Raw genomic sequence first — 26,342 nt, forward strand, 5'->3', positions numbered from 1 at the left:
TTTAGAATTACATGTGACCCCACTGGTCTAAACTCTTTTGAAGCACTTGTTATGCCGCCATTTTGCATTACACCAGCTTTTTTTCAAATCAGAATTAGTGCTAAACTGTAGAAATGAGAGCACAACGAAATGCCCACATGCAAATTTAGATGGAATTTCGAATGAACTGTAGAAATGCGAGGTTATACTGCTGTATTCTCCAGTATGAATGCATAATGCAGCCATACGTAATATTTGATATTTGCAAATTTAACTTGGGCACACTTGCAAGGAGACCAAATGCAGATCATACCTATCAAGATTGCTGGATCCAACACAAGTGCTAAAGGTAGTAAAACACCAAGCTAAAGATTTGTAGCAGTAACTTTTATTCTTACAGTTAATGCTGAGAATCAAAGTGTATGTTAGACAAAAAGAACGGTGAGAGACACTAACAAAGAAATGTACAAGAGAGGCCATTATCCCCTTAAAAAGATGGTAGTCCAGATAAAAGCGCATAAGGTATCTCATCTTTGTGGGAACCTAAAAGCCTATATATTCCACGGATGCAACATAAGGAGAAGATACATTTTGGTCACTTAAATAAAATGTTGGGCATTGAAATTATTAATCAGAAAGCTCATCATCCAAGTTGATATCCGTGGTGTCAATGTCATCCAGCTCCATGTTGTCCAAATCCTCATCTAGGTCAAATAATGCCTAAAAAAAGCAGCAAATAATTTGAAAGCAAGAATGAAAATACACATTTATATCTTTATCATATGCTTTTCTCCTGCCACTCACCTTATCCATGTCACTTTTAGGTGCAGGAATTTCTGGGGCTGCTACTGATGGAGATGGTACTGTGATAGGGATGGGAACTGCTTCTTCACTCTCCTTTTCTACGGTCTGTAGAAGCAAAATATAAAAAGTTTTACAGTGTATATAATCTTCTGTTTCCACATCCAACCAACTGTAATACTGGAATGGCTCCCCCTCCAATATACTGTATACTCAGAGTCTCCTTCTCCAAAAGTCAATTTCTATCGTTCTGCCAAGGAACATAGGGCTCTGGAGACATTCCCAATATTTCACACTGCTTTTTTTTTTTTTTGCTTTCTCTCTATATGCCACGCGTCATGGAGAATATATATATATATATATATATATATATATATATATATATATATATATATATAATTGGATAGTAACAGTGGTTTCCTGCTTTCTTTGATACTGTTTGTACCACGACTTACTGTGAAGGCTGATTCTGGTGGATCAAACCCCTTTGCTTCAGACAAGACATTTCTCTCTTCATTTGGCTAAAAGAGTAAGTGAAGGATGCAATATTACCATAAATGTATGTACAATGGGGAGTTACTCAACATTTGGCAGTCTGGCTATTAGGGATGCACCGAATCCAGGGTTCGGTTCGGGATTCCGCCTTTTTCAGCAGGATTCGGCAGAATCCTTCTGCCCGGCCAACCAGAATCCTAATTTGCACAGATTAGGGGCAGGAAGGAAATCGTGTGACTTTTTGACCAAAAACAAGGAAGTAAAAATGTTTTCCCCTTCCCATTCCTAATTTGCATATGCAAATTAGGGTTCTGATTCAGTATTTAGCCGAATCTTTCGCAAAGGATTTGGGGTTCAGCCGAATCCAAAATGGTGGATTCGGTGCATCCCTACTGGCTATCTATCCTAGACTTTTATATTTTTTGAAAACCAAAGAATAAATTAAGCTGGCCATAGACGCAAAGATCCGATCGTACGAAATAACGTATGATCGGACTTTCCCATCTCCCGACCCTCCACTAAACATTCAGATCAAAGTCTTACCATTCCGATCAAATAAAGAAGTAAAAGAACAGATCAGCCGATGTTCTGCCCCTGACAGCAATCGTACTATAGTTATGTCTGACAAAGCTAGTGACAGTCTCCCACTGAAAATCGTATGATCGGCAATACACGCAGAGAAATTATCCGCAGCCGACAGAAATTTTCTAACCTGTCCTATCGACTGAACGACCGATCTCCGCCGGACGAAAAATGTCGGGACTCTTGACACATGGTCCTAAAATCGTACGAATCCTCGATTCATACGATCGGATCATTTAGTCTATGGCCAGTTTAAGATTATACTAATCTGTACAAACCCTCTCTTTAAATACTTTCTAAAAGGGAGGACTTTGCATGCGTTGTTATTAAAGGTTTGAACATATTGTGGCGCTCTAGATAAGAAATTACCCACCATATCCCTCCAACATCTAACGCAAGTAGGTTCCCCAAAGCTGCATTATGAAACATACACAATGGAAGTCTAAGTATAGAGACATTGACACAAGGTCACCCAATTCCGTTTAGAAGAAAAGAGGTTCCGCCTAAATATTCAGAAGGTTTTTTTTACAGTGAGAGCTGTGAAGATGTGGAATTGTTTCCCTGAATCAGTGGTACAGGCTGATACATTAGATAACTTTAAGAAGGGGTTGGATGGCTTTTTAGCAAGTGAGGGAATACAGGGTTATGGGAAATAGCTCATAGTCCAAGTTGATCCAGGGACTGGTCCAATTCCCATCTTGGAGACGGGAAGGATTTTTTTCCCCCTCTGAGCAAAATTGGAGAGGCTTCAGATGGTTTTTTGGCCTTCCTCTGGATCAACTGGCAGTTAGGCAGGTTAAAAAAAGTTAAAAGGTTGAACTTGATGTTACTATGTTACATTAAAGTAATACAAACAACCATCTGTGAATACTGACAGGCCCAGTACAAAGAAAGGATTGCACGGTGCTGAAATGGAGATCTACCTTATACATTTACCACCAGTATAAACATTGTAGAAATCAGCACATGTAGGTATATCACTGTTACTTACAGTCACATGACGATATTCCTTAGCTGGGAGCAGCATGCTTGTTTTCTGCTTTAAAAATGGCTCTGCAGCATAGGCTTCCTTTAGACCAGGAAAGAGGTTTTCGTATTCAGTGGGGTCAGCCAAAGAGTCTGCTGCCTTCTGGTTGACCTTGCCTAGGCTCTCTTTCCATAATTGTACCACCCTGGAGAGTGCATGAGAATAACAGATCTGAAACATACACTCCCCCGAAACATGGCATCCTGCAACCCCTCAAATACTGAAAAAATGTGAGGTTAGTGGCTATTTGCAACTCAACACTACTGTATGCTGATTTATTCCCTTCAACTCACAGCACATAAGAACTGCCTAGAGAATACTACAAACATCACAGGTATAACTATTAAATACATGTTTTGTAACAAATATTTGTTTACAAGGAACATAACTACATAGCAAAAGTCAAAAATTGTGAATTCTTTCTCCCAAATAGCTTACTCATGCCCCAACAGGCACAAAACATGTCAGGCCATCTCCTGTATGTCCTAATAAATGGATTGAACTTTTAATTATATTTTGGTCATTATTTTAGGGAGAAACAACTCACAATTTTTGAGTTTTGCAATGTGCTATGCACCCATGGACTGGGGTTAACTGTGAGTATATCTGACAACTTTTACTATCAATTCCATTATTGCACATTGTTTTATAGTGGTGCCATTATGGGCTAATTGCATCAACTATGCCTATCAAGGTACATTACTACCTGGACACCTGACTTGGCAGGTAGGTCCGTGCCAGAAAAGCTGCCTCGGGCAGGCGGCCTGTAGAAATGAGCATCTCCAAGCAAGTGTCCAATCTAGAAATAAAATGCACAGCAAATTAGGATAAATAAATGTCTAAACTGTAAAAAATGTGTATTTATAATATGAATACAAGCAGACATTGGTACTACAAATATTTGATATATTAATATAACTGTAAGCTGTGAAGGGCACCAATCATAACTAAAATCATTTCCTAAGTAAATACACTATGTGAAAGTTCAAGAAATCCGATTTTTAAAACAGTTAGAATTGTTTGTATAATGTAAATGATCAGCTCACTATTCCTTCTGCAAGATCTCCCCTATCTATATAACTATATATGTAGTTTGATTAAACGTGTTTAGGTTGCACTGGTCAGATTGTTAATATGTGTTTGATTTTGGCTGTGATAGGTGCCCTTTAAGGAGCAGGGACATCATTCTTCTTGTCTCTAACACCTCACTAAATCCTTAACTAAGTTGTATTTCAGGTAGGTTGGGAGGCGGCTATAAATCACTATTAACCAAATAAATGCAAACCCTTATTGCACTCCCTAACAATTTGGCCTCTTAGTGACATCACTGTCAGTTTCCTGCATGTTGTACATGCATAACCTAAATTTCAACTCAAAAAATATCTCTATAATCATGCTATTGATAAAAATGGTTTATTATATCATATTAAAATACAAAAATAACCCCACATGTAGCCCAGCGTGTTTCATGCTTTCCCAGTAAAGCCTATGATTAAGTGATTAAAGGGCATGCAAAGGCAAAAAAATAAAATCCCATTTTTACTTTCTTTAATGAAAAAGAAAACTATCTCCAATATACTTTAATTAAAAAATTTGTACCGTTTTTATAAGAAACCTGACTGTATGCAGTGAAATTCTCCCTTCATTTACTGCTGTGGATAGGCATTGTCAGATGGTCCCTATCTGTTGAGCAGGGAAACAATCATACTTATGAACAGCAGGGGGAGCCCTCGCCTTACATCCCGGCCATGCAGAACTCAAGCAGCTTTGTTTATGACGATCCCTAAGCAGCCCAGACCACACTGAGCATGTGCACAGTCTTAGTCTTGCAAAGATGTTTAACAAAGTTACAAGATGGTGACCCCCTGTAGCCAAATTTGAAAGCATAAATTATTTGTGTGATTAGGCTTGGGGTGCAGTAAGTTCATGTTTATATTTAGTATACAAAATACAGCATTTCTAGCCTTATTCTATTTTAGAACACGTTGGGCTAAATGTGGGGTTATTGTTGTATTTAAATATAATATAATAAACCATTTTTATCAATAGCATGATTATAGAGATATTTTTTGAGTTTAATGCTTTACCTTGTTTTGGTCACTAGAGCTCTCTATCATGCTCCAATATATTATACATTTAACGCTAAGGGACTGAAGCTAATATTTTTTTTATTTTTTATGATTATAACCTAAATTTGGAACAGAATGAAAAAAAATTCTCACACCTCACATCACAATGAGGACCACAAGAAATTCAAAACCACAAGTGATCTCTCTGACATTGACAAGAATAGCGTCACCATATATGATTGCCGTCATTGGACATGCTCTTACTTACTTTCCTAGTAAGAAATAGCTCAGGAAAGCCACGTTGTTTTTGCCATCTTTCTCTGCTCCTTCAGCCAGCTTATTTACCATGGTGGCATTTCCTGAAGAGGTGGCTAGGAGTAAGAGCCCTCCATAATCCTGGGCACTATGTAGGCACTCTTGAGCCAATCCAAATTGACATTTGCTGATGGCCAATTCTGCCAGCTGCTTCCACTTCTGCTCGGACTGTGGAAGAAAAGAAGAGGAACTATAATATAATTTTTGCTTGGTAAAGCTAATCAGCGAAACGCAAGTTGACGAATCTCTTACTCTAATTGCTTTTACCAACCTATCTTTTTAACGCACAGTCCGGTCTGGGTGATATGCGGGTGGGGGTTTAAGAGACCTATTTGCTCGGTTCAATCCATTTTTCTTTAACAATACTTCCTTCCTTTACAAGGGGCAGAGGATTTGTTTTTTAGGTTTAGTTCAGCCTCTCCACATAACAGGGCAAGCTAAATTACGACACCACAGTCCCGGTTACCCTGCCTACTCCACCTTTGTGGTATCCCAGGTCTAAAAAATATTAGGCAGAAAGTTTTTGGGACAACTCCATCTGCATTTTCCTGTTTCTCTGACTATACTCTATGAATTTGAGCATATTGGTAAAATAATGTATCCTATTTAATGGTCACATTATATTAGTTTAAAGCTATGTAAATTAATTCAACTATTTTGATCCCCATCAATTTATTTATTGATATTTATTGCACTTTAATCTTTTTCATCTAAATAAATTTATGAATTAAAAATACGCATGTCTATTGCTCATTAAGGTAATTAATTTATACTTCATTCAGCACTGTATTAAGATTCAAACATTTGATGAATGTTTTAATTAGCTATCTATACTGATCAATTGGATTAATTCCACTGCACTTTAGTTTTAAATCCTTAGGATATTAGGATCAAGGTTACAAATATTGAGACAGAGATGAGTTGAATAGTATTAACTATACATATTTATATCAAAAAAAGTGATCTATTCATAACTAAATTGGTGGTTAAAAGCGGGGTACTTTATTTTTAATAAATTATAGCGATGAATTATAATATGTATAATATGATCCTGGGAGAAACTACGTAGAAAGCATCCTCCAATAATCGCTCCCATTTATGTCTTCCAATTACATTACACATCCAATAAACTCAGTGTACCCAATTGATCAATTCACTTAAAAAGTATAAAAAAAAAAAAAATAGATTTTTAGATTTCTGTGAAATAACTTATAAAGTGCCAGTACTTTTTAATTCATTAATTCGATTGTCTCCCATTACATATTGCACATCAATTCATTACAAGAAATAATTAACTATAAAGTGACCAGTGCCAATAATCCAGTAAATTAATATGTTAAAAATAGGTGTCTCTTAGTTTAAGTATCCCAAGTTACTCCTTGATTAAAGACAAGGAAAATTGAAAATAAATAGTTGGTGGAGTTGCTCCCACAGAATCTATCTCAGTTTTCTCTAGTGCCTGGGAGCACCACAAAGTGGGAGACGGCAGAAGCTGACGGGGTGTTGTCTTAAATTTTAACCTTTCCTATCCTTAATTGGAAAGAGGCTACTATACCCTGAAACAAATGCTGGGAAAGGCAGCTGGCATAGGTGTGTACAACTTAACACAGAATATAAAAAGTATAAAAGTATCAAAATAAGATCTGAGATTTTTATGAGAATCTCCCAAGAAGACCCGGACAGTTCCACCTTGGCATGTTTTAAATTTGGAATGAAGAAATGCTGAGATAGTGATAATTATAACTGAAGCCACTAAGTGTGGTTAATTTACCTCTGCTTCCACAGCTAGCTGGTAGGCAATCTTAAGTTCTCCCAGCTGCAGTGCTAGCTCAAAGCGATGTTCAGGATCTGTAGACACAGCCAAAGCCTGTTGTTTGAAACCCTGTTTATAAAAGAAAAACAAAATTGAGACAGAGGGTAACTGACACTGTAGAGTGTTACCTCCAAAATATTAAGAGAACCCAAGGCACGATTCCCCCAGTATCCACCTGTTTTTCCAGAAAGTGAGCAACTCGAGTCCTCTGCTCTTTGGGGATAGTTGGGATTACTTTGTCAGCCATGCTGAAGTCTCTCCTCATGACAGCTGTCTGATATTCCAAGACTGATACCAGCAGTGAGTAACTGACAATATTAAGCTCTTTGTCTCCAAGATAGAGGCGGTTATCTTTGGGTATGTAACCAAGCAGGTACATGGTTCTGTGGAATGAGATATTAAAATTGCATTAATGTTCTAAAAATTATGTGGATCTGAAAAAACCTCCAAGATGCACTAAGGCTTATTTATTAACCGATTTCTGTTTGCGACCAAGCCCTTTTTCTGCAGGATCTAGCTGAATCCAAGTACCAGGCCAAACCGAATGAAAAATAAATAAATAAAAATCACATGACTTTTTGTCACACAAACAAGATCAAAGATTTTTTAACCGTGTGCAGTTCTCTTTGCCCCTTGTTTCCATGGGGTTCCAATTAGGTAAGGGGTATATTCGGTATTTGGCCGAGTTAAAGGAGAACTAAAGCTTAACTAAAGAAGTAGGTAGAAATGTTGTACATTATGTTTTGGGCTTCTGTACCAGCCCAAGGCAACCACAGCCCTTTAGCAGTAAAGATCTGTTCTTTATCCTCTTACAATGGTCACATCTCCTATGAAGCAAAGTTACTCACCTATCTAAGTGTGCAATGGTAACAATCTCTCCTCCCACATAGTAGTTGAGTCTGTTCACTGTGCTTGTGTATATAAAACAGTCTCCAACCCACAGACCAGTTTTAACTATTTCCTGAATTTCTCCTAGGACCTGGAAAGGAGGAAGACGAATGTGAGTCTTTTAAAATAATTTTCTTCCATATGCAGTGGCTTTAATTACAATTTCATTTTACCACATTGTGAGAAAGCTGCAGAAAAAGTGTAACAGCAATGCTTATGGTTATGCATGGAGTAAAATGAGAATTATAAACAGATTATAATGTCAATAAGCAAATTGTGTAGGGGTAAAATGCTAGAAGTATTTTAACTCACCTCAAAAGCATCTTCTATTCCATCCTCTGAAACTCCCTCATGGGTCTCCTGTGCTGTGGCTACTTTCTCTGATACATATTTGAGGATGAAGAAGGATTCCTCTGTAGCAATGCATACAAGCTCCCCAGAATCCGACCAGAAAATCTGCAGTAGAAACCTATATTAGAATGCTAATTCCTTTAATCTAGGCTCAGTTCTTATACTTTCCCCAAAGCCAGTGTCTCCCAAACTTGTCCCATGTCTGCTATTTATATATAGTCAGGCGCTGCTCTATCTGTTTATAGATTCCTTGCCTACTTTCCCTACCTGAATGATCCACAATAGCACTGGTCAAAGGCAGTCCTGATATTGCTCATACAGTGTAGACAGGCAAGGCATGGCACTCTACAGACATCATATTCTTGAAACAAGTTGTAAATATAATAACCATTAACACATGGGTTAATGCTTATTGTTGTTAAATTGTTGCTGTGCATATCAGTCAAATATTATTTTCAAAAAGATTCAGAGGCACTGCAATTCCCTGCATAGTCAATTGAGCAAAGGATTGTGGGAATTGTAGTGCATCCTTGAAGGAGTGGTTCACCTTTGAGGTACATTTTAGTATGTTATAGAATATCAACTTTTAAGTTGGTCTTCATTGTTTATTTCAATTTTTTGCCTTCTTCTTCTGGCTCTTTCCAAATTTCAAATGGCTTACTGACCCCATCTAAAAGCAAATGCTCTGTGAGGCTACAAATGTATTGTTATTGCTACTTTTTATTAGGGATACACCGAATCCAGGATTCGATTCGGGATTCAGCCTTTTTGAGCAGGATTCGGATTTGCCAAATCCTTGTGCATGGCCGAACCAAATCCGAATTTGCATATGTAAATTAGGTGTGGGAAGGGAAATCACGTGACTTTTTGACACAAAACAAGGAAGTAAAAAACATTTTTCCCCACCTTTTCCTTTCCTGACCCTAATTTGCATATGCAAATTAGGATTCAGTTAGGTATTCGGCCGAATCTTTCACAATGAATTTGGGGATTCGGCCGAATTCCAAAAAGTGGATTCGGTGCATCCATACTTTTTATTACTTATCCTTCTATTCAAGGCCTCCCCTATTCATATTCCATTCTCATATACAAATGAATGCATGCGTGCTAGGGTAAACTGATCCCTAGCATTCCAAATCATCCTTAAATAAAGGCAGATGAAGCTCACGTGTTTGGGTTGGATTTCAATCCTGCGGATGAGCTCTGTATTCTCCCAGTCATAGAAAGCCAAACCGTTAACAGACCGTACACCAAGAAGGAATCCACCATAGATACCTACAACAAGGAGACAGCAAATACATTTTTTCATGCAAGTTAAACCTCCCCTCCAGTTTATATCTCCAGAGCAGTACAGTTTCAGTAAAATGGGAAAGACATAAGATCGGTATTTTCAATGTAGTACTAGTTTAAGAAAACACAACGCAGAATTTCCAACTTGTATATAGTTGCACTTCAAAATTGGTACAGATGAATAATTAGAGGTAAATGTCTTTGGCTGACCTTCTGCCCCAAAGTCTGGTTTAAAGCTCTTCTTCTCCTTAAAGTTCTTGAAAATCTTTACCACGCTGTTGCTTTCTCGAATAGCATATCTGTGAAGAGTTTAAAAAACCTGCATGAGTATTGCCCTTGAATCGAGGCCAACAATCTTCAAAATAAGTCTACTAGGCGCATTATGTATATATTTCCAATGATAACCTCAATAGAGCTAAAATGTATAAAGGAGTCAAGCAGTCCCGCACAATCTTCATTGTGAATCCTCCCCCCTTTACCTGCCTGTATGTTTTTGAAGTGTGGGGAGAAATTGGAGTACCTGTAGGTAACGTTCTTGCTTAAGTGGGTTTTTACAGCCTGCCAGAAAGCATTTTTCTCCTAAAGTGCAGGCACAAGTCACATGACTTGGGGCAGCTGGGAAATTGACAATATGTCTACCCCCATGTCAGATTTCAAAATTGAATATAAAAAAATCTGTTTGCTCTTTTGAGAAATGGATTTCAGTGCAGAATTCTGCTGGAGCAGCACTATTAACGGATTCATTTTGAAAAAATTTTTTTCCCATGACAGTATCCCTTTAAGTTAATGCATAGCAGCTTAACAGTTAAGACTTTTGTGTAACACTCACTCAGAAGAGTCGTGAGCCCAGGCAAATTCCTGTGCTGAACCAAAGCTCTTGTTACGCAGTGCCATAGCAGTGTAAATAATGTATTCTCCATCTCCACACACCACTACAAATCTAAAATAGAGAAAGCAAAGGTTAGAATTAGTTAACAAAAACAGATAAAAATAAATAAATAAAACTTTCAGACTCTCATCAAACATTATTACAGAACTACTGATAGGTGCTTGTGTGGGTTTGCTTTCAGCACAGACACCCCAAAAACACAACAGCAGGTTAAATTGTTCTTTATAAAATTGACCACAGTGATGCAGAATATAGCACTATATAAATAAATATTCAGTATAATCAAGTATTGACTCACCACACATATTGACAGAAATTCATTGTAAATTGTACCAGTACAGGAGAGCTAAATTATAATCCTTAAAAAGTTAATTTCCCTTGCCTAATGGATTCTACATCAGTATGACATGTAGCTAAGACCTGCAAATTGCACTAGCACTAGGTTTATTCTTTGAAGGGTGCAGTGTTTACCTTCCATTAGGGTTGTGTTGAATTGTCTGGGGGTAGATTTCACAACTGCCCATGTCCTTCACAGCAAGTGGAAGCCTCTCCCCATCCTTAATCTCTGTATCCCCCATGGCCTTCAGATTTGCTTGCTGAATCTCAGAGTGCTTAGCCCAAATAATTTTCCCATTGGCATCCATGGACATTGCTGGTTCTTCACGGCCCAACTACAGTACATAGCAGAAAAGAGATAAATGATAAAGACTTTGAAAGACTGCATGTATAAACGAGCTAATCCAACCAATTTGGTGTTGCCAGTAATCAGTATTGAGCAGTTACATGAATTCAAATTAGCAAAATTACAAGGGTACCCAAATTTTTGCAGTCAGTTTTTCACATTTGATTTAATTTCATACAACTGAATACACCTTCACTAAAAATCTATGTTCAGAAAACACCCCAATACTCAGATGTTCCTGGGAAATTAAAGACATACTACTGTTATCTTTTTTTCATTTTCATTTGACTACAACAAAGAATTAAATCATGTATATAACAGGGCAGGAAACCAACGTGAAGATAGACATTCACAGTAGTTTCCAAATCTACTCCCTATTTAATACCACTGCACATTAGTAAATGTTCAAACTGCCAAGATCCTTACCTAAAATTCATAGTAGTGTGCACAAGACAGTTATAACATAAACTTGGACCCCAGAAATATTTTAGATAAAAAAATACTGTCACAAAAAAACAATATAGATCATATTTAAAATAAGAAAAACATTTTTTTGGTTTGAAACTATAAAATTATTTATTTGAAACTATAAAATTATTCATTTTCTATCTAAGAGGTGAAAACAGCCATGCAGGCTGCTGGGGCTTACAAACACTTCACAAATATAATAATATCTTGGTGAAATCAAAGTCTTTTTTAATTTGAGACAAGGTAAACCCAGAGAGGGCAGTCCTATCAGCATGACTGTGGATTTGGTAAGTATCTGCGGTACAAAAATTCTAAAAATTCTATGTTTTTTGCCAGGAATGTGGCATCAAGTTTAGTTGAAGTGTTCATTCACCTTAACAATGATGCTGCCTTCATCATATCCAAGTGCCACATTGTTGGAGCCTCGAAGTCCAGACACACACCATACCCTTTCCATGCCATAGTTTAGAGTACTCTCAAGGCGGTAAGTGCTAGAGTGCCAGATTCTCACCGTACCTAAAAAATATTAAAAGGTAAAGGACCCAACAAACTAGTGCCAAAATGATATATATTTCTACACAATGAGGAATTATTGTAGTTATATGTACATACCATCTTCTGAGCCTGTGATGATAATTGGAAGCTCAGGGTGGAAGCTGACACAAGAAACATTCTGCGCATGACCCTCAAGTGTCTGAACACATGTTTTGTTCTGGAAAAATATAAAGCAACAGAGATGTACACTTGTTGCCGGGAATATATTATTTGTACACGTCAACACGAAAATACTAAAAAGTCAAAAAAGCACAGCTATATACTAGGTGAGCAAGAGGAATACTGTACATATTAAATGACTCATGAAAGAAAAGCTTTGGCATATTATCCCACAATAATTCTGTCTCTTACCTGGTAATCCCAAATCTTCACCAATCTGTCATCAGCCCCAGAAATGAGGTAAGGCTTGTCACCTCCACTGTAATAATCAATACAGTTGACCCCTTTCTCATGTCCCTCCAAAGTAAAATTCGGAGAAGAGGAACCCAGCTGCCAGACCTGCAAATTACACCATTAAACTAAAATAACTTCTACCAAATAATTTCTCTATTTAAAGCAAATACAACCAACCAATGTATGGCAACCACTTTAAAGCCTCACACAGATTGTCATTACCTTGATTGTGCGATCCAAAGAAGCACTGGCAAACTGGTTGTTGTCCTTGGGATTTATAACAATCTGCATGACGTAGTGTGTGTGACCTTCGAAGACCTGGGAGCATGACCATTTCTTATCCCAGTCCCACAGTTTGATCAACATATCATCTTGGGGGTGAAAAAAAAGTTTGTTACAGAATCTGTTTCAATTTAATTTTAAAGGATGATCTAAAGCTCAACAAATAATTAAGGGAGAAGCTGATGAGCAGCTGTTGAGAAGCTAAGACTAGGGGTCATCACAAATTATCCAGCAGAAAATGAGGTTGACGTGTAATATAAGATGATGCTACAGGGCTGATTATTAAATTCTGATGCCAATTGCACTGGTTTCTGTACTGCCATGTAGTAATTATCTGTATTAATTACTAATCAGACTTATATTGTAACATTTCTATTCTATGTATACTGTATGTTGTGAGTGGGTCCCTAAGCTCAGTAAGTGACAGCAGCACAGAGCATGTGCAGTAAATCAGCAGAAAAGAAGATGGGGAGCTACTGGGGCATCTTTGGCTATGCCCATGATTAAGTGCCCTTGTGGGTACGAAACACGTATGACGGATGGAGATGCAAGTATACATTTTTTAACTTTGGCTAATAAAGAGATTTTTTAACTAAAAACAATGTGGTCCTGTGGATGCCTTTGAGTGCCAGACAGCCCTGTTCTTTTTGACAAGTTTTCTACCAAACTGGCCAAAAATTATTTTGTGAGGACACAAAACAAATGTAAATAAATTGTGAAAACAAAATGAATTCAGGTATATTATAAATAAAATCTGACAGGCTAGTGACCCTGACCATTTGTATCTGGATTGAGCAGACCAGACTCAGTTGTCTCTTTGGTCTTTTGTCTCTTGCTTCGGGGGTCAAAAAATAGTCCTGATCCATCCCCTTGATTTATTTCTTAATTTACATCTTTGCATCTGGAAGATGTCCACTGACATGATGTGTGTAATTTATATAGAAATTGCTTATGTTTTAGATAAAAAAGGCATTCTTCGTCAGAAATCATCTTACCACTGCTCGTCAGAATGAAAGGCTGTGTTGGGTGAACGGCAATGCATCGTATATAATCAGAATGAGCTTCAAACATATGAACTCTCTCCAGAGTGTTGTAGTTGAAAACCCTTATCTGCATGTCATCCTTTGGAAAGAACAAAAACAAGTTTACACAGTTCCTAATTATCCTGTGTGATAATTCTTGGTGATTTAGAGGTAGGGGCTACATGTGTGTCTGACTTCTTTTGGTACCTGAGGCTGTACAATATTTTCCCAGTTTAAATAATTCAAACTGGACAGAAAAATATAATTTCCAAATGCTGCAGATTCAACATTCTGTAAGAGATTATACAAATATTGTACGTATATTTTACTACTTAAAGGGATACTGTCATGGGAAAAAACATTTCAAAATGCATCAGTGCTGCTCCAGCAGAATTCTGCACTGAAATACATTTCTCAAAAGAGCAAAAAGATTTTTTTATATCTAATTTTGAAATATGACATGGGGCTAGACATATTGTCAGTTTCCCAGCTGCCCCCAGTCATGTGACTTGTGCACTGATAAACTTTAGTCACTCTTTAATGCTGTACTGCAAGTTGGAGTGATATCACCCCCTCCCTTTCCCCCCCCAAGCATCCTAAAAAGACTATGGGAAGGTAGCCAGATAGCAGCTTCCTAACACAAGATAACAGCTTCCTAACACAAGATAACAGCTGCCTGGTAGATCTAAAAACAGCACCCAATAGTAAAATCCAGGTCCCACTGGGACACATCCAATACATTAAGTAGGAGAAACAACAGCCTGCCAGAAAGCGGTTCCAGCCTAAAGTGTTGGCTCTTTCTGAAAGCACATGACCAGGCAAAATGACCTGAGATGGCTGCCTACACACCAATATTACAACAAAAATATTCAGGAATTAAATGTTATATTGTAGAGTGAATTATTTGCAGTGTAAACGGTGTAATTTAGAAAGAAAAAAAAATACAACATAAAAATCATGACAGTATCCCTTTAAGTCATTATGTAGAGAGTGACCAATAAGATAACTCTACAAAACCCATAATGTATAGAATCCTCTTTACTCACTACACTTATATAAAGAGGAATAAGATACTGCAATAAAAACTTTAATAAAACATAAAAAGCAAACCCACAGTACTAAGACACTGGGTGATGTTCTGTGTTTGTCTTTTTCTCCCCTCCATCCTTATACCATCAAAGCTCTGGAGGTTTTGTATTGGTATTGATTATATTTTTTATTTTTATCTTGATGTTTGTATCCCATTGCTATGCTTTATTATGTTTTCCACTTTAAGTATATGTCCGCTCACAGATATAATGAAAGAAAATCTAAATGAAAGACACTTTCCATTGTAGAGTGATTAAAATGCATTATGGAAAAAGAATCTTGGCTGGAGGAGAGCCGACTACGGATGCAATGTTTCATTGGTATGAGTCATTAGGGAAAGAAGAAGAAATTGCAAGAGACAGAAACTGCTTTCAACATAAATTATCACAACATCAAACTCATAATTTATTTAATGTATATTAGAATGTTTCTTTAAATTACAGTCTCTTTCATTATTCAGAAACAGTTTTTGGGTGAATGTTTCCTTTAATGAAAGCCACCTACCTACGTTGATAATTGATGTATCCTATTTAGCTGTATGGAAAAATGTATTTGTTTGTACTTATCTTTAGCTATAATAAGTATTTATACTAGTTATGACTGTAGAATTACAGTGATATTTTTGGGCATTCTGTTTACCAGATTGACCTTACAGTTCACAGAACTATGATCTATAACAAAAAAAAAACTGTGACTATGTAACTAAATGCAAATTATGTTTCATATACAACAGCCAGTAATATATTTCTGGGTTATCCAAGATTTAACAGAGTAAACAATACTCTCCCTACTGCTATGTTCTTTACAAAAAAAAAAAATTATATATATATATATATATATATATATATATATATATATATATATATATATATATATATATATATATATATATATATATATAATGGAATTATGCAACCATCACTGATGGATTATATTATCAAGATACTTACTTCTAGTTTAAGCTTCTAATTTGAGTGAGTCAGCTATACTGCTTTTGGGTATGCTTTTGGGTATGCTTTAAAGCAGTGATCCCCAACCAGTAGCTCGTGAGCAATATGTTGCTCTCCAATCCCTTGGATGTTGCTCCCAGTGGTCTCAAAGCAGGTGCTTATTTTTGAATTCCAGGCTTGTAGGCAAGTTTTAGTTGCATTAAAACCAAGGGTACTGCCAAACAGAGCCTCAATGTAGGTTGACAATCCACATAGGGGCTATCAAATGGCCAATCACAGCACTTATTTGGCACCCCAAGATTATTTTTCATGCTAGTGTTGCTCCCCAACTCCTTTTACTTCTAAATGTTGCTCATGGGTTCAAAAGGTTGGGGACCCCTGCTTTAAAGTTTGAAACCCCCAATGTTAGAACCATCTTTCAAGAACTGAAAACATTGATACATAGTGTCCTTAAAGGAATTGTTCAGTGTAAAAATAAAAACTGGGTAAATAGATAGGCTGTGCAAAATAAAACATGTTTCTAATATAGTTTGGCAAAAATGTAATGTATAAAGGCTGGAGTGACTGGAGGTGTAACATAATAGCCAGAACACTACTTCCTGCTTTTCAAAGGAATAACTGTTCCTTTAAGAGTTCTCTTAAGAGTTAAGTGAGCAACATCTAAGCAACTTCTAAGATCAGTTGATCATTTGTGTTTGGTTAGTTTACTAAATTAGAGGGTTGTTAACTTTAAGCTGATAACAGCCAAAATTAGCCTTAGCTTAGGACCTAGTGGAAAATATAGGCACATATTTTATATATATATATATATATATATATATATATATATATATATATATATATATATATATATGTATGTATATATGTGTATATATATATATATATATATATATATATATATATCACGTGGGTGGATTTTAAAGAGTACAGAAATGTCAATAAAAGAAGCAAAAGTGAAGCTTTAAAGGAGATACAAACCCGTAACATAAAAAACCCCTAAAAAACTCGATTCGAGAAAAACTTGAATATCAGGAAGGCTGCAAACAACTCCAAATTGATCCCTGGACCGCTTCCATTAACTTAAAAAGCAATTCTCGATTTCGAGATCTTAAAGGGCCAGAGTATGATAAATCTCGAAAATCGAATTAGAATTTTTTTCAAAAACTCGAATCGAATTTGAATAACTCCCTAGTTGAATTTGACAGTTTTAAATTTTCAATTCGACCCATGATGAATCTGCCCTAAGTGTTTTCTACACAACACAAAAATAATAAAGGAAAATGCATACGATTCAGATTATTTCCTACTTACAGCTCCTGTGACAACCCAGTTTTTTCGGGCCACAAATTTTGCTGCTCTCACTGGAAGGTCACAGATTTCAAAGGTTTTCACCAACGTCTGCAAAAAAATAATCAGTAAAACAGTGAACAAAACTGCTAAATAAAAAATGTGAAGTACTGCTTTATGCCTCTAGGTATTGTAATACAGAGCTGAATATAAAAGTGTTTTGTATTACCTGTGTTTCATGATTCCATACACACACACTGCCATTGTATAAACTAGCCAACATCCATGGCTCAGTTGGGTGCAAGTCCACACTCTTCACTCGGTCAGACCGAGCAGTAAGTTTTCTCTTGATGTCAAGTCGCAGAGGCTAAAATTGAGCAGGAGAAGATACATGCCATAAAAAAACTGCATTGCGTAAACTGAAATCAGTTAATCTTGGTTGGTAGATAAAGGCTGAATTATAGTATAGCACATAATCTATACTGTTTGATGACTTGTGTTAGTACTAGGGATGCATCGAATCCACTGTTTTGGATGCGGCCGAACCCCTGAATCCTTAACGAAAGATTCGGCCGAATACCGAACCAAATCCTAATTTGAATATAGGTAGGAAGGCGAAAACATTTTTTACTTCCTTGTTTTGTGACAAAAAGTCAAGCGAGTTCCCTCCCCGCCCCATATCTGCATATGCAAATTAGGATTCGGATTTGTTTCAGACGGGCAGAAGGATTTAGCGAATCTGAATCCTGCTCAAAAACGCTGAATCCCGAACCGAATCATGGATTCGGTGCATTCCAAGTTAGTACCAATCAGCTCAGTGTGCCCCATGGGAAATGGTATTTAGCATGGGGTGCATTACAATGTGTTGGTGATAGAGAATTGCCAAACGGATTACGGTGTGCATTGTCCCACTGTCCCACTACCATGTGCAGAGGGCGCTGTGTGATATTGCCATCACTGTTAATCTTTCATATAACCAACAGAGGGCGCTGTGTGATATTGCAGTCACTGTTATTCTTTCATATAACCAACAGAGGGCATTGTGGGATATTGCAGTCTCTCCCTAAGTGAACTGTTGGTATAGGAAGGATTAAAAGTGACTGCAATCTCAGGTACTGCTCGCTGACCCGAGTATAAGCCGAGGTAGACTTTTTCAGCACATTTTGGATGCTGAAAAACTCTGTTTATACTCGAGTATATACGGTAACTAAATTCAAGTTTTTTCTCTGAAAAAAACTTGAATGTCAGCAAATTGGTCACTGCACTTCTCCCATTGATTTATACAGTAATTCGGTAGGTTTTAGATGATGAATAGTCGAATTTGAGGGCCAGAGTATGAAAAAAAATTCAAAAAAATCTAATTAGAATTTTAAAAAAAACTTGAATGGAGTTTGGATAATTCCCTAGTTGAATTTGATAGTTTTGACCATTAAAAAAAAAAAATCAAAAGTTTGAATTCGAATTTTCAATTCGACCCTTAATAAATCTGCCCCTTAGTATGATGTAGCGAGTGATATTCTTATAGAATTTGCAATGTGTTATAATTTTCGATTATTTTGTTTTTTATTCAGCAGTTTTATTTTGCAGTTTCAGCAATCTGGTTACTAGAGTGCAAATTACCCTAGCAACCATGCACTGATTTGAATAAGAGACTGGAATATGAATTAGGAATGCACCGAATCCACTATTTTGGATTCAGCCGAACCCCCGAATCCTTCGCAAAAGATTCGGCCGAATACCGAAACAAATCCAAATCCTAATTTACATATGCAAATTAGGGGTGGGAAGGGGAACATTTTTTTACTTCCTTGTTTTGTGACAAAAAGTCACGTGATTTCCCTCCCCGCCCCTACTTTGCATATGCAAATAAGGATTTGGTTCTGCTGGGCAGAAGGATTTGGCCAAATCCGAATCCTGCGGAAAAAGGCCAAATCCTGGCCGAATCCTGGATACGGTGCATCCCTAATATGAATAGAAAATGGTCTGACTAGAAAGATGATGAATAAACAGTAGCAATAACAATACAACTCTGGCCTTTCAGAGCATTTGTTTTAGATGGGGTCAGTGACCCACATATGAAAGAGTCAAAAGAAGAAGGCACATAATTCAAAAACTAAGGAAAAGGAAAAAGTAAGCGCAGTTGAAAAGTTGCTTAGTATGTATAACATACTGAAAGTTAACTTAAAGGGTATGTAAAGTCTAAAATAGAATAAGGTTAGAAATGCTGTATTTTGTATACTAAATATAAACATGAACTTACTGCACCACAAGCCTAATCAAACAAATGATTTATGCTTTCAAAGTTGGCTACTGGGGGTCACCATCTTGTAACTTTGTTAAACATCTTTGCAAGACTAAGACTGTGCACATGCTCAGTGTGGTCTGGGCTGCTTAGGGATCGTCATAAACAAAGCTGCTTGAGTTCTGCATGGCTGGGAAGTAAGGCGGGGGCTCCCCCTGCTGTTCATAAGTATAATTGTTTCCCTGCTCAGCAGTTAGGGACCGTCTGACAATTCCTATCCACAGCAGTAAATGAAGGGAGAATTTCACTGCATACAGTCAGGTTTCTTATAAAAACAGTACACATTTTTTTAATGAAGTATATTGGAGATATGTTTCTTTTTCATTAAAGAAAGTAAAAATGGGATTTTATTTTTTTGCCTTTACATGCCCTTTAAAGATGAACCATCCTATTAAACATTACTGTATGCTAAATATAAAGACGGAATGAAGTAACTTGGGTTTTTAACATGGCATCCACCATTGTTTGTTTAATCACTCCCTAAAAGACTTGCGGTGGTATTTGGGACTTGCCTCCAACTGTGTGAATGTAATGCCACATGGTAGAATTTTAGAAAAAAACTGTTTCCATTATAACGCACAACTAGGGTTGCCACCTTTTCTGGAAAAAAATACCAGCCTTACTATATTTTTATCTTTTTTCCCTATTAATAACATCGGATCAACCATCATTTTTACCGGCCAGGCCGGTAAAACACAGGTCAGGTGGCAACCCTACACACAACTCACATAGAAATATACCTGAATGTGATTACATAGAGCAAAATGGGCACATAATTCCTTACACTACAACTTCATCTGAAACATGTAGGAAGATTGTATGATGTGAACAGACCATGCAACACCCACAGGAAAGTACTGACAGTTGAGGCTGCTATTTGCCTTTTGAACCTGAACAAAAATGCCAATGTGCATGAGGCCTAACAGAAAATCAATTTACTGAAATAAAATAGAGGGATAGTTCACCTTAACTGTAATTATGCTACAGAATGTCCTATTCTTAGCCGCATTTTACTTAGTCTCTATTTTTGATAGATTTAAATGTATGCCTTCCAATTCTGCCTCTTCCCAGTGTTCACTATTGCTCTGCAAGGCTACAATTTTATTTTTACTTTTTATTACGCATGGTTCTACTCATGCCCCCTCCTATTCATTTCTTGGCTCCTCAAAAAAGTCAAACCACTCCCCGTTTGCTAGGGTAAATGGGACCCTAGTAACCAGATAGCTACTGAACAAAAATATGAAAAGCAGTTGCAAATTGTCTCAAATATCAATCTCGTTGTCATAATAAAAGCTAAAGGTGAACTACAGTTTTAAACCATCACATCCATATACATGCTGCTTATACTATGTGTAAAAATGTCTGGTAGTTTCCCAAGCATACCCAAACAAAGAACCAAAAATGTCTGTTTACATAAGGGATGCACCGAATCCACTATTTTGGATTAGGCCGAACCCCCGAATCCTTCGCGAAAAATTCGGCTGAATACCGAACCGAATCCTAATTTGCATATGCAAATTAGTGGTGGGAAGGAGAAAACATTTTTTACTGCCTTGTTTTGTGACAAAAAGTCATACAATTCCCCCCGCCCCGAATTTGCATTTGCAAATTAGGATTCGGTTTGGCCGGGCAGAAGGATTTGGCCAAATCTGAACCCTGCTGAAAAAGGCCGAATCCTGAACCGAAACCTGGATTCGATGCATCCCTAGTGTACACAAACATATTCTTAAAAAGAACTGTACAAGTGAAGCTCTACACTTTGAAACTTGCCATGTCAATTCAATTCAGCAGATGTAACATGAACGTCATTCTGTATCTGTGTCAGATACAGAGAGAACAATGTAAAGTCAAATGCACCACTAAAAAGGTGTCAGTTTGGTTTAATTATCTTTAGAGGGGTTGTTCACCTTTGAGTTAAATTTTAGTATGACATAGAGAGTGATATTCTGGGACAATTTGCAACTGACTTTCATTTTTTATTATGTGTGGTTTTTGAGTTATTTAGTTTTATTCAGCAGCTCTCACATTGCAATCTGGTTGCTAGGGTCCAAAATACCCTAGCAACCATGCATTGATTTAAATAATAGACTGGATTAAAAATAGGAAAGGCCTGAAGAGAAAGAGGAGTAATAAAAAGTAGCAATAACAATAAACGTGTAACCGTACAGAGGATTTGTTTTTAGAGGGGGTCAGTGACACCCCTTTGAAAGCTGGAAAGATTCAGAAGAAAACTGCAAAACATTAAAAAAACTATAAAAATTAATATATAATGAAGACCAATTGAAAAGTTGTGAGTAGACTTGGCCATTCTAAAACAAACTAAAAGTTAACTGAAAGGTGAACCACCCCTTTAAGTATGAATTTTTAAGTACTCTTAATATGTGAAGAAGCTATGCTTGATGTCTCCTCAACCATTTAAAGAATTCTACTGCATTACACTTCATTTCATTGCTTAAGGGGAATATATGTAATTTTAAGCAACTTTGCAGCATATTTTCATTGATGATTTTAAAAGTTAAATGGGTTGTTCACATTCTACACTTTTGTCAGTTCAGTTGTTTTCAGATTAATTACCGGATATGAAGACTTTTTTCAATTGCCTTGCATGCTTTATGCAATGTTTGCATGTTATTTTTTTTTCCCAAATGGAAGAAGTTTAATACTCCTGTCTGGCGCTTCAGTCTGGCAGCTCAGTAATCCAGATTCTATATATATTCTGAACTGTTACAATTTGCTACATTTGGCTAAACTTTGATGAGTTTCTCAGCAGGGACTAAAACACTGATGTTACAATTTTAAACAACTTCTCCACAGCTTGCATGCAGGAACTACATAACCCACAATGCATTGCACTGTGATGTTCCTTTCCTTATTGAAATCACGTGTACAGGGAATTGTGGAGTTTGGAGTATACAGGCTAAGGACAGATGGCTGTTGATACAAAGTAACAGTAGTCAGCCAGCTCAGCAAAGTAGTCAGAGAGATCAGCAGGAGAGCAGGGGCTAGGCGTAGGGAACTGTCAGAAACCATTAAAAACATGAAAAGTCTGCATATTTTTTAAGTGATATATTTTGCAAAGTTGATTGAAATTACGTTTACTTTTCAAAAAGCTTAAGTTATGTTTTTGTGGAGTTTCCCTTTAATGTAGCAACTAATGTATCATTTAGAAAAGTTTACAAAATTGGCGAGCCCCTTCCATAGCTGCTTTAGAAAAGACACGAGAAGGTGAAAAATTAAACTTTACGCTTCAGTATTAGAAAAACAATCACAAATAGAAGGTGATTGAAAAAAGTCTTTACTTCTTGGGAACTATCTAAAACAGGGGAACTGGGAAAAAAAGTTTTAGAAGGTGAACAACCCCTTTAAAGGAGTTGTTCACCTTTGGGATAAATTTTAGCATGATGTAGAGAGTGATGTTGTGAAACAATTTGCAATTGGTTTTCATTTTTTATTATTGAAGATTTTGGAGTTATTTAGCAGCTCTTCAATTTGCATCTTAGACAATCTGTAACTAGGGACCAAATTACCCTAGCAACCTTGCATTGATTTGAATAAGGGACTGGAATATGGATAGGAGGGGGCCTGGATAAAAGGATCAGTAATAAAAAGTAACAATAACAATACATTTGCAGCCTTACAGAGCATTTGATTTATTTGTTTGACGCCCATTTGAAAGCTGCATAGAGTCAGAGGAAAAAGGCAAATCACTATAAAACTGTAAAAAAATAAAAAAAAAATATTATGAAAACCAATTAACAAGTTGCTTAGAATTGGCTGTTCTAGAAAATAATAAAAGTTACCTTAAAGGGATCCTGTCATCAGAAAACATGTTTTTTTTTCTAAATACATCAGTTAATAGTGCTACTCCAGCAGAATTCTGCACTGAAATCCATTTCTCAAAAGAGCAAACAGATTTTTTTATATTCAATTTTGAAATCTGACATGGGGCTAGACATATTGTCAATTTCCCAGCTGCCCCTGGTCATGTGACTTGTGCCTGCACTTTAGGAGAGAAATGCTTTCTGGCAGGCTGCTGTTTTTCCTTCTCAATGTAACTGAATGTGTCTCAGTGAGACATGGGTTTTTACTATTGAGTGTTGTTCTTAGATCTACCAGGCAGCTGTTATCTTGTGTTAGGGAGCTGTTATCTGGTTACCTTCCCATTGTTCTGGGGGGAAAGGGAGGGGGTGATATCACTCCAACTTGCAGTACAGCAGTAGAGTGATTGAAGTTTATCAGAGCACCAGAGCACGAGTCACATGACTTGAGGCAGCTGGGAAATTGACAATATGTCTAGCCCCATGTCAGATTTCAAAATTGAATATAAAACAATCTGTTTGCTCTTTTGAGAAATGGATTTCAGTGCAGAATTCTGCTGGAGCAGCACTATTAACTGATTCATTTTGAAAAAAACATTTTTTCCCATGACAGTATCACCCCCTTTTTAATGCCATTGCAACTGAAAGTCAGATTTGTTCATCCCTTTCTGTTCCCTGGTTCTGCCTGACTTCTGAAACACTGTCTGGTCTGGTAATCATTTGGCTTCTGCTACATTGTTTTAGGAGTCAGACACAGAAGTGCACAAAAAAATATAAACATGTTTTGGGTTGAGCTCCACTTTGAGGCCCCATTTGTAGTAATTGAAAGAGGCTGCAAAAAGTTGTGCATTGACCAGCATTGAGGCCACATAAGGGGGAGCATCTCATGTAGTAGTGCCAGAATATGGTATTTGTGGGCTCTGCTTTCAGAGGGTTTATACCACTCCATCTGCCACTATGTGCAAATGAGACTTTAAAAGAGATGTAGTAATGTAATTACTAATGAGACGGTAACGCAGCCCTTACGAACCATGTGTACAAGGAGAAGTAATGTTAAAAACAACATATAAAGCTAATCTTACGCAGCCTTACTCACCATTTCCCCGGTTCCTCGGTCTCCTGTCTGACTGACGTGGAGCTTCCGGGACCAAACGGAAGTCTCGCAGCACCTGCAAACCATCTACATCCGGCGGCAGACAAGCCCTTCATTTAGCAAAGTAACTCGCCATCTTTTGGTTGGCAGTGAAGCCAAATGCTTGTGACGTGGCGTGTGTTTTTTTTTTTTGCTTGTTTCCAAACTTCGGGTTCCAGGGAATGTAATAAATGTAATAAAACTGCTCATTTTATGTTACGGACTGCAAATAAAATTCACTCAGTTTATGTAGGAGATTTGAGTTCTCCCATAGCAAGCGCCGGAAAAACCGGAGGTATGAAAAGGACTTAGAATACGTGTGAATAAAAAAATTATTTTTCAGGCCCCCAAATGTCTAGAGGTTGACATGTTTTACCAATATTTATTTAAATTTTATATGAATTAGTGCCTCTGCATAGGGTTGCCACCTGGCTGATATTTTACCGCCTGGCCTTTTAAAATGATGGTTGATCCCAATGTTATTAAGGGAAAAAAGATAAATATATAGGAAGGCCGGAATTTTTTTCCAGAAAAGGTGGCAACCATCGGCCTCATGGGGCCCCTATACCTCCTGTCCCCCCTGCAGTCTCAGGGGCTGCTTACTCTGTAGTTACGACCCTGATAGCAAACAATAAGCAATTCGGGTTTATCTGTCTACTTAGGGAAGTATAAGGGCAGAGACAGACAAGAAGATTCAGGGAGATAAGTCGCCCGGCGACAAATCGCCTCTTTTTCAGGCGACCAATCTCCACGAACTTCCTCCCCGCTGGCTAGAATCTAAATCGCCGACAGGATGGCATACCTCCCAACTAGGGTTGCCACCTTTTCTGGAAAAAAATACCGGCCTTCCTATATATTTATCTTTTTTCCCTATTAACATTGAGATCAGACATCATTTTTACCTGCCAGGTGGCAACCCTACTCCCAACTGTCCCGTTTTTAGAAGGACAGTCCCTCTTTTGACAGCTCAACCAGCAGCCCCGTTTTTTTCTGCACTGAACAGCCAGAAAAAGAAACAATGTTTCTAACTTAATTGGCTTTTGGCAGAGAGCTCAGAACAGCCACAGCAACAGATAAGATACTTTTGTAACAATTTCGAGATAAGCAAATATGTAATTGTAACAATATAAGATAGCAGGTCCCTTGGGAAAAGTTAAACTCACAGCTTAAAGGGCAATTCACCTTCATTAGCAAAACTGTAATAACTGGAAAAAAAGCACAGAAATATGTTCAAACTTTCATAACATAAATAATACATTTTGTAAAATGAACATGGTAATTAGGGAGTGTGGCCACAAAAATGGGCATGGTCAAAAAGATTTGCCACGTTCCGTGCAGCGTCTTTTTTGTCCCTCTTTTTATTTCCAAAATGTTGGAGGTATGGGATGGTACTCAGATCCCTTTGTTTTCCGAAGTCGCCTGAAGTTACCTTGTGAGGCAACCCAAGGGTCGAATTTCGAGGTGATGGGAGTTTTTTCAACTCCCATAACTTCGAAATTCGAATAAAAACAGACCAATCGAAATGTATTAAAAAAAATCAAAGTTTTTAACTTCGGATGAATAGGCTGTATTCGAATTGTTCAAATCGAAGTTTTAGCGAATTCGATCGAACTCAAATCGAAGGATTTGCCCCAAAAAACGTAGATTTTTCAAAGTCCACCAATTGACTCCAGAAAGGTTCTCGGAGGGCCTTGAACAACATTTCGGCAGGTTTTAGATGGTGAATGGTCAAAATCAAAGTTTTAAAGAGACTGTACATGATACATTACGATATTCGAATAGTCAAATTTTGGCCTATTCGATAGTTGAAGTACACAAAAAAAGCTCGAAATTTGAATTTTTTTACTTTGAATTTGCACTTCG

The 26,342-nt window shown here is 37.2% G+C and overlaps 1 protein-coding gene across 1 annotated transcript; it reads right to left on the minus strand.

Moving 5' to 3' along the window:
* Positions 1 to 351: 351 nt before the first annotated feature.
* Positions 352 to 24,459, minus strand: copb2.S (COPI coat complex subunit beta 2 S homeolog). Its single transcript, NM_001086752.1, is given in 22 exon segments — positions 352 to 699; positions 784 to 888; positions 1,236 to 1,301; positions 2,849 to 3,029; positions 3,591 to 3,683; positions 5,222 to 5,436; positions 7,040 to 7,150; positions 7,257 to 7,464; positions 7,930 to 8,060; positions 8,282 to 8,425; positions 9,489 to 9,595; positions 9,821 to 9,909; positions 10,440 to 10,550; positions 10,971 to 11,170; positions 12,023 to 12,165; positions 12,262 to 12,361; positions 12,556 to 12,702; positions 12,820 to 12,968; positions 13,875 to 14,001; positions 17,252 to 17,338; positions 17,457 to 17,594; positions 24,444 to 24,459. Coding segments are annotated over 22 exon segments (2,748 nt in total). The 5' UTR covers positions 24,447 to 24,459; the 3' UTR covers positions 352 to 606.
* Positions 24,460 to 26,342: the final 1,883 nt, after the last annotated feature.

Source organism: Xenopus laevis, chromosome 5S (genome assembly GCF_017654675.1).
Source record: "Xenopus laevis strain J_2021 chromosome 5S, Xenopus_laevis_v10.1, whole genome shotgun sequence".
Classification (NCBI taxonomy): Eukaryota; Metazoa; Chordata; class Amphibia; order Anura; family Pipidae; genus Xenopus; species Xenopus laevis.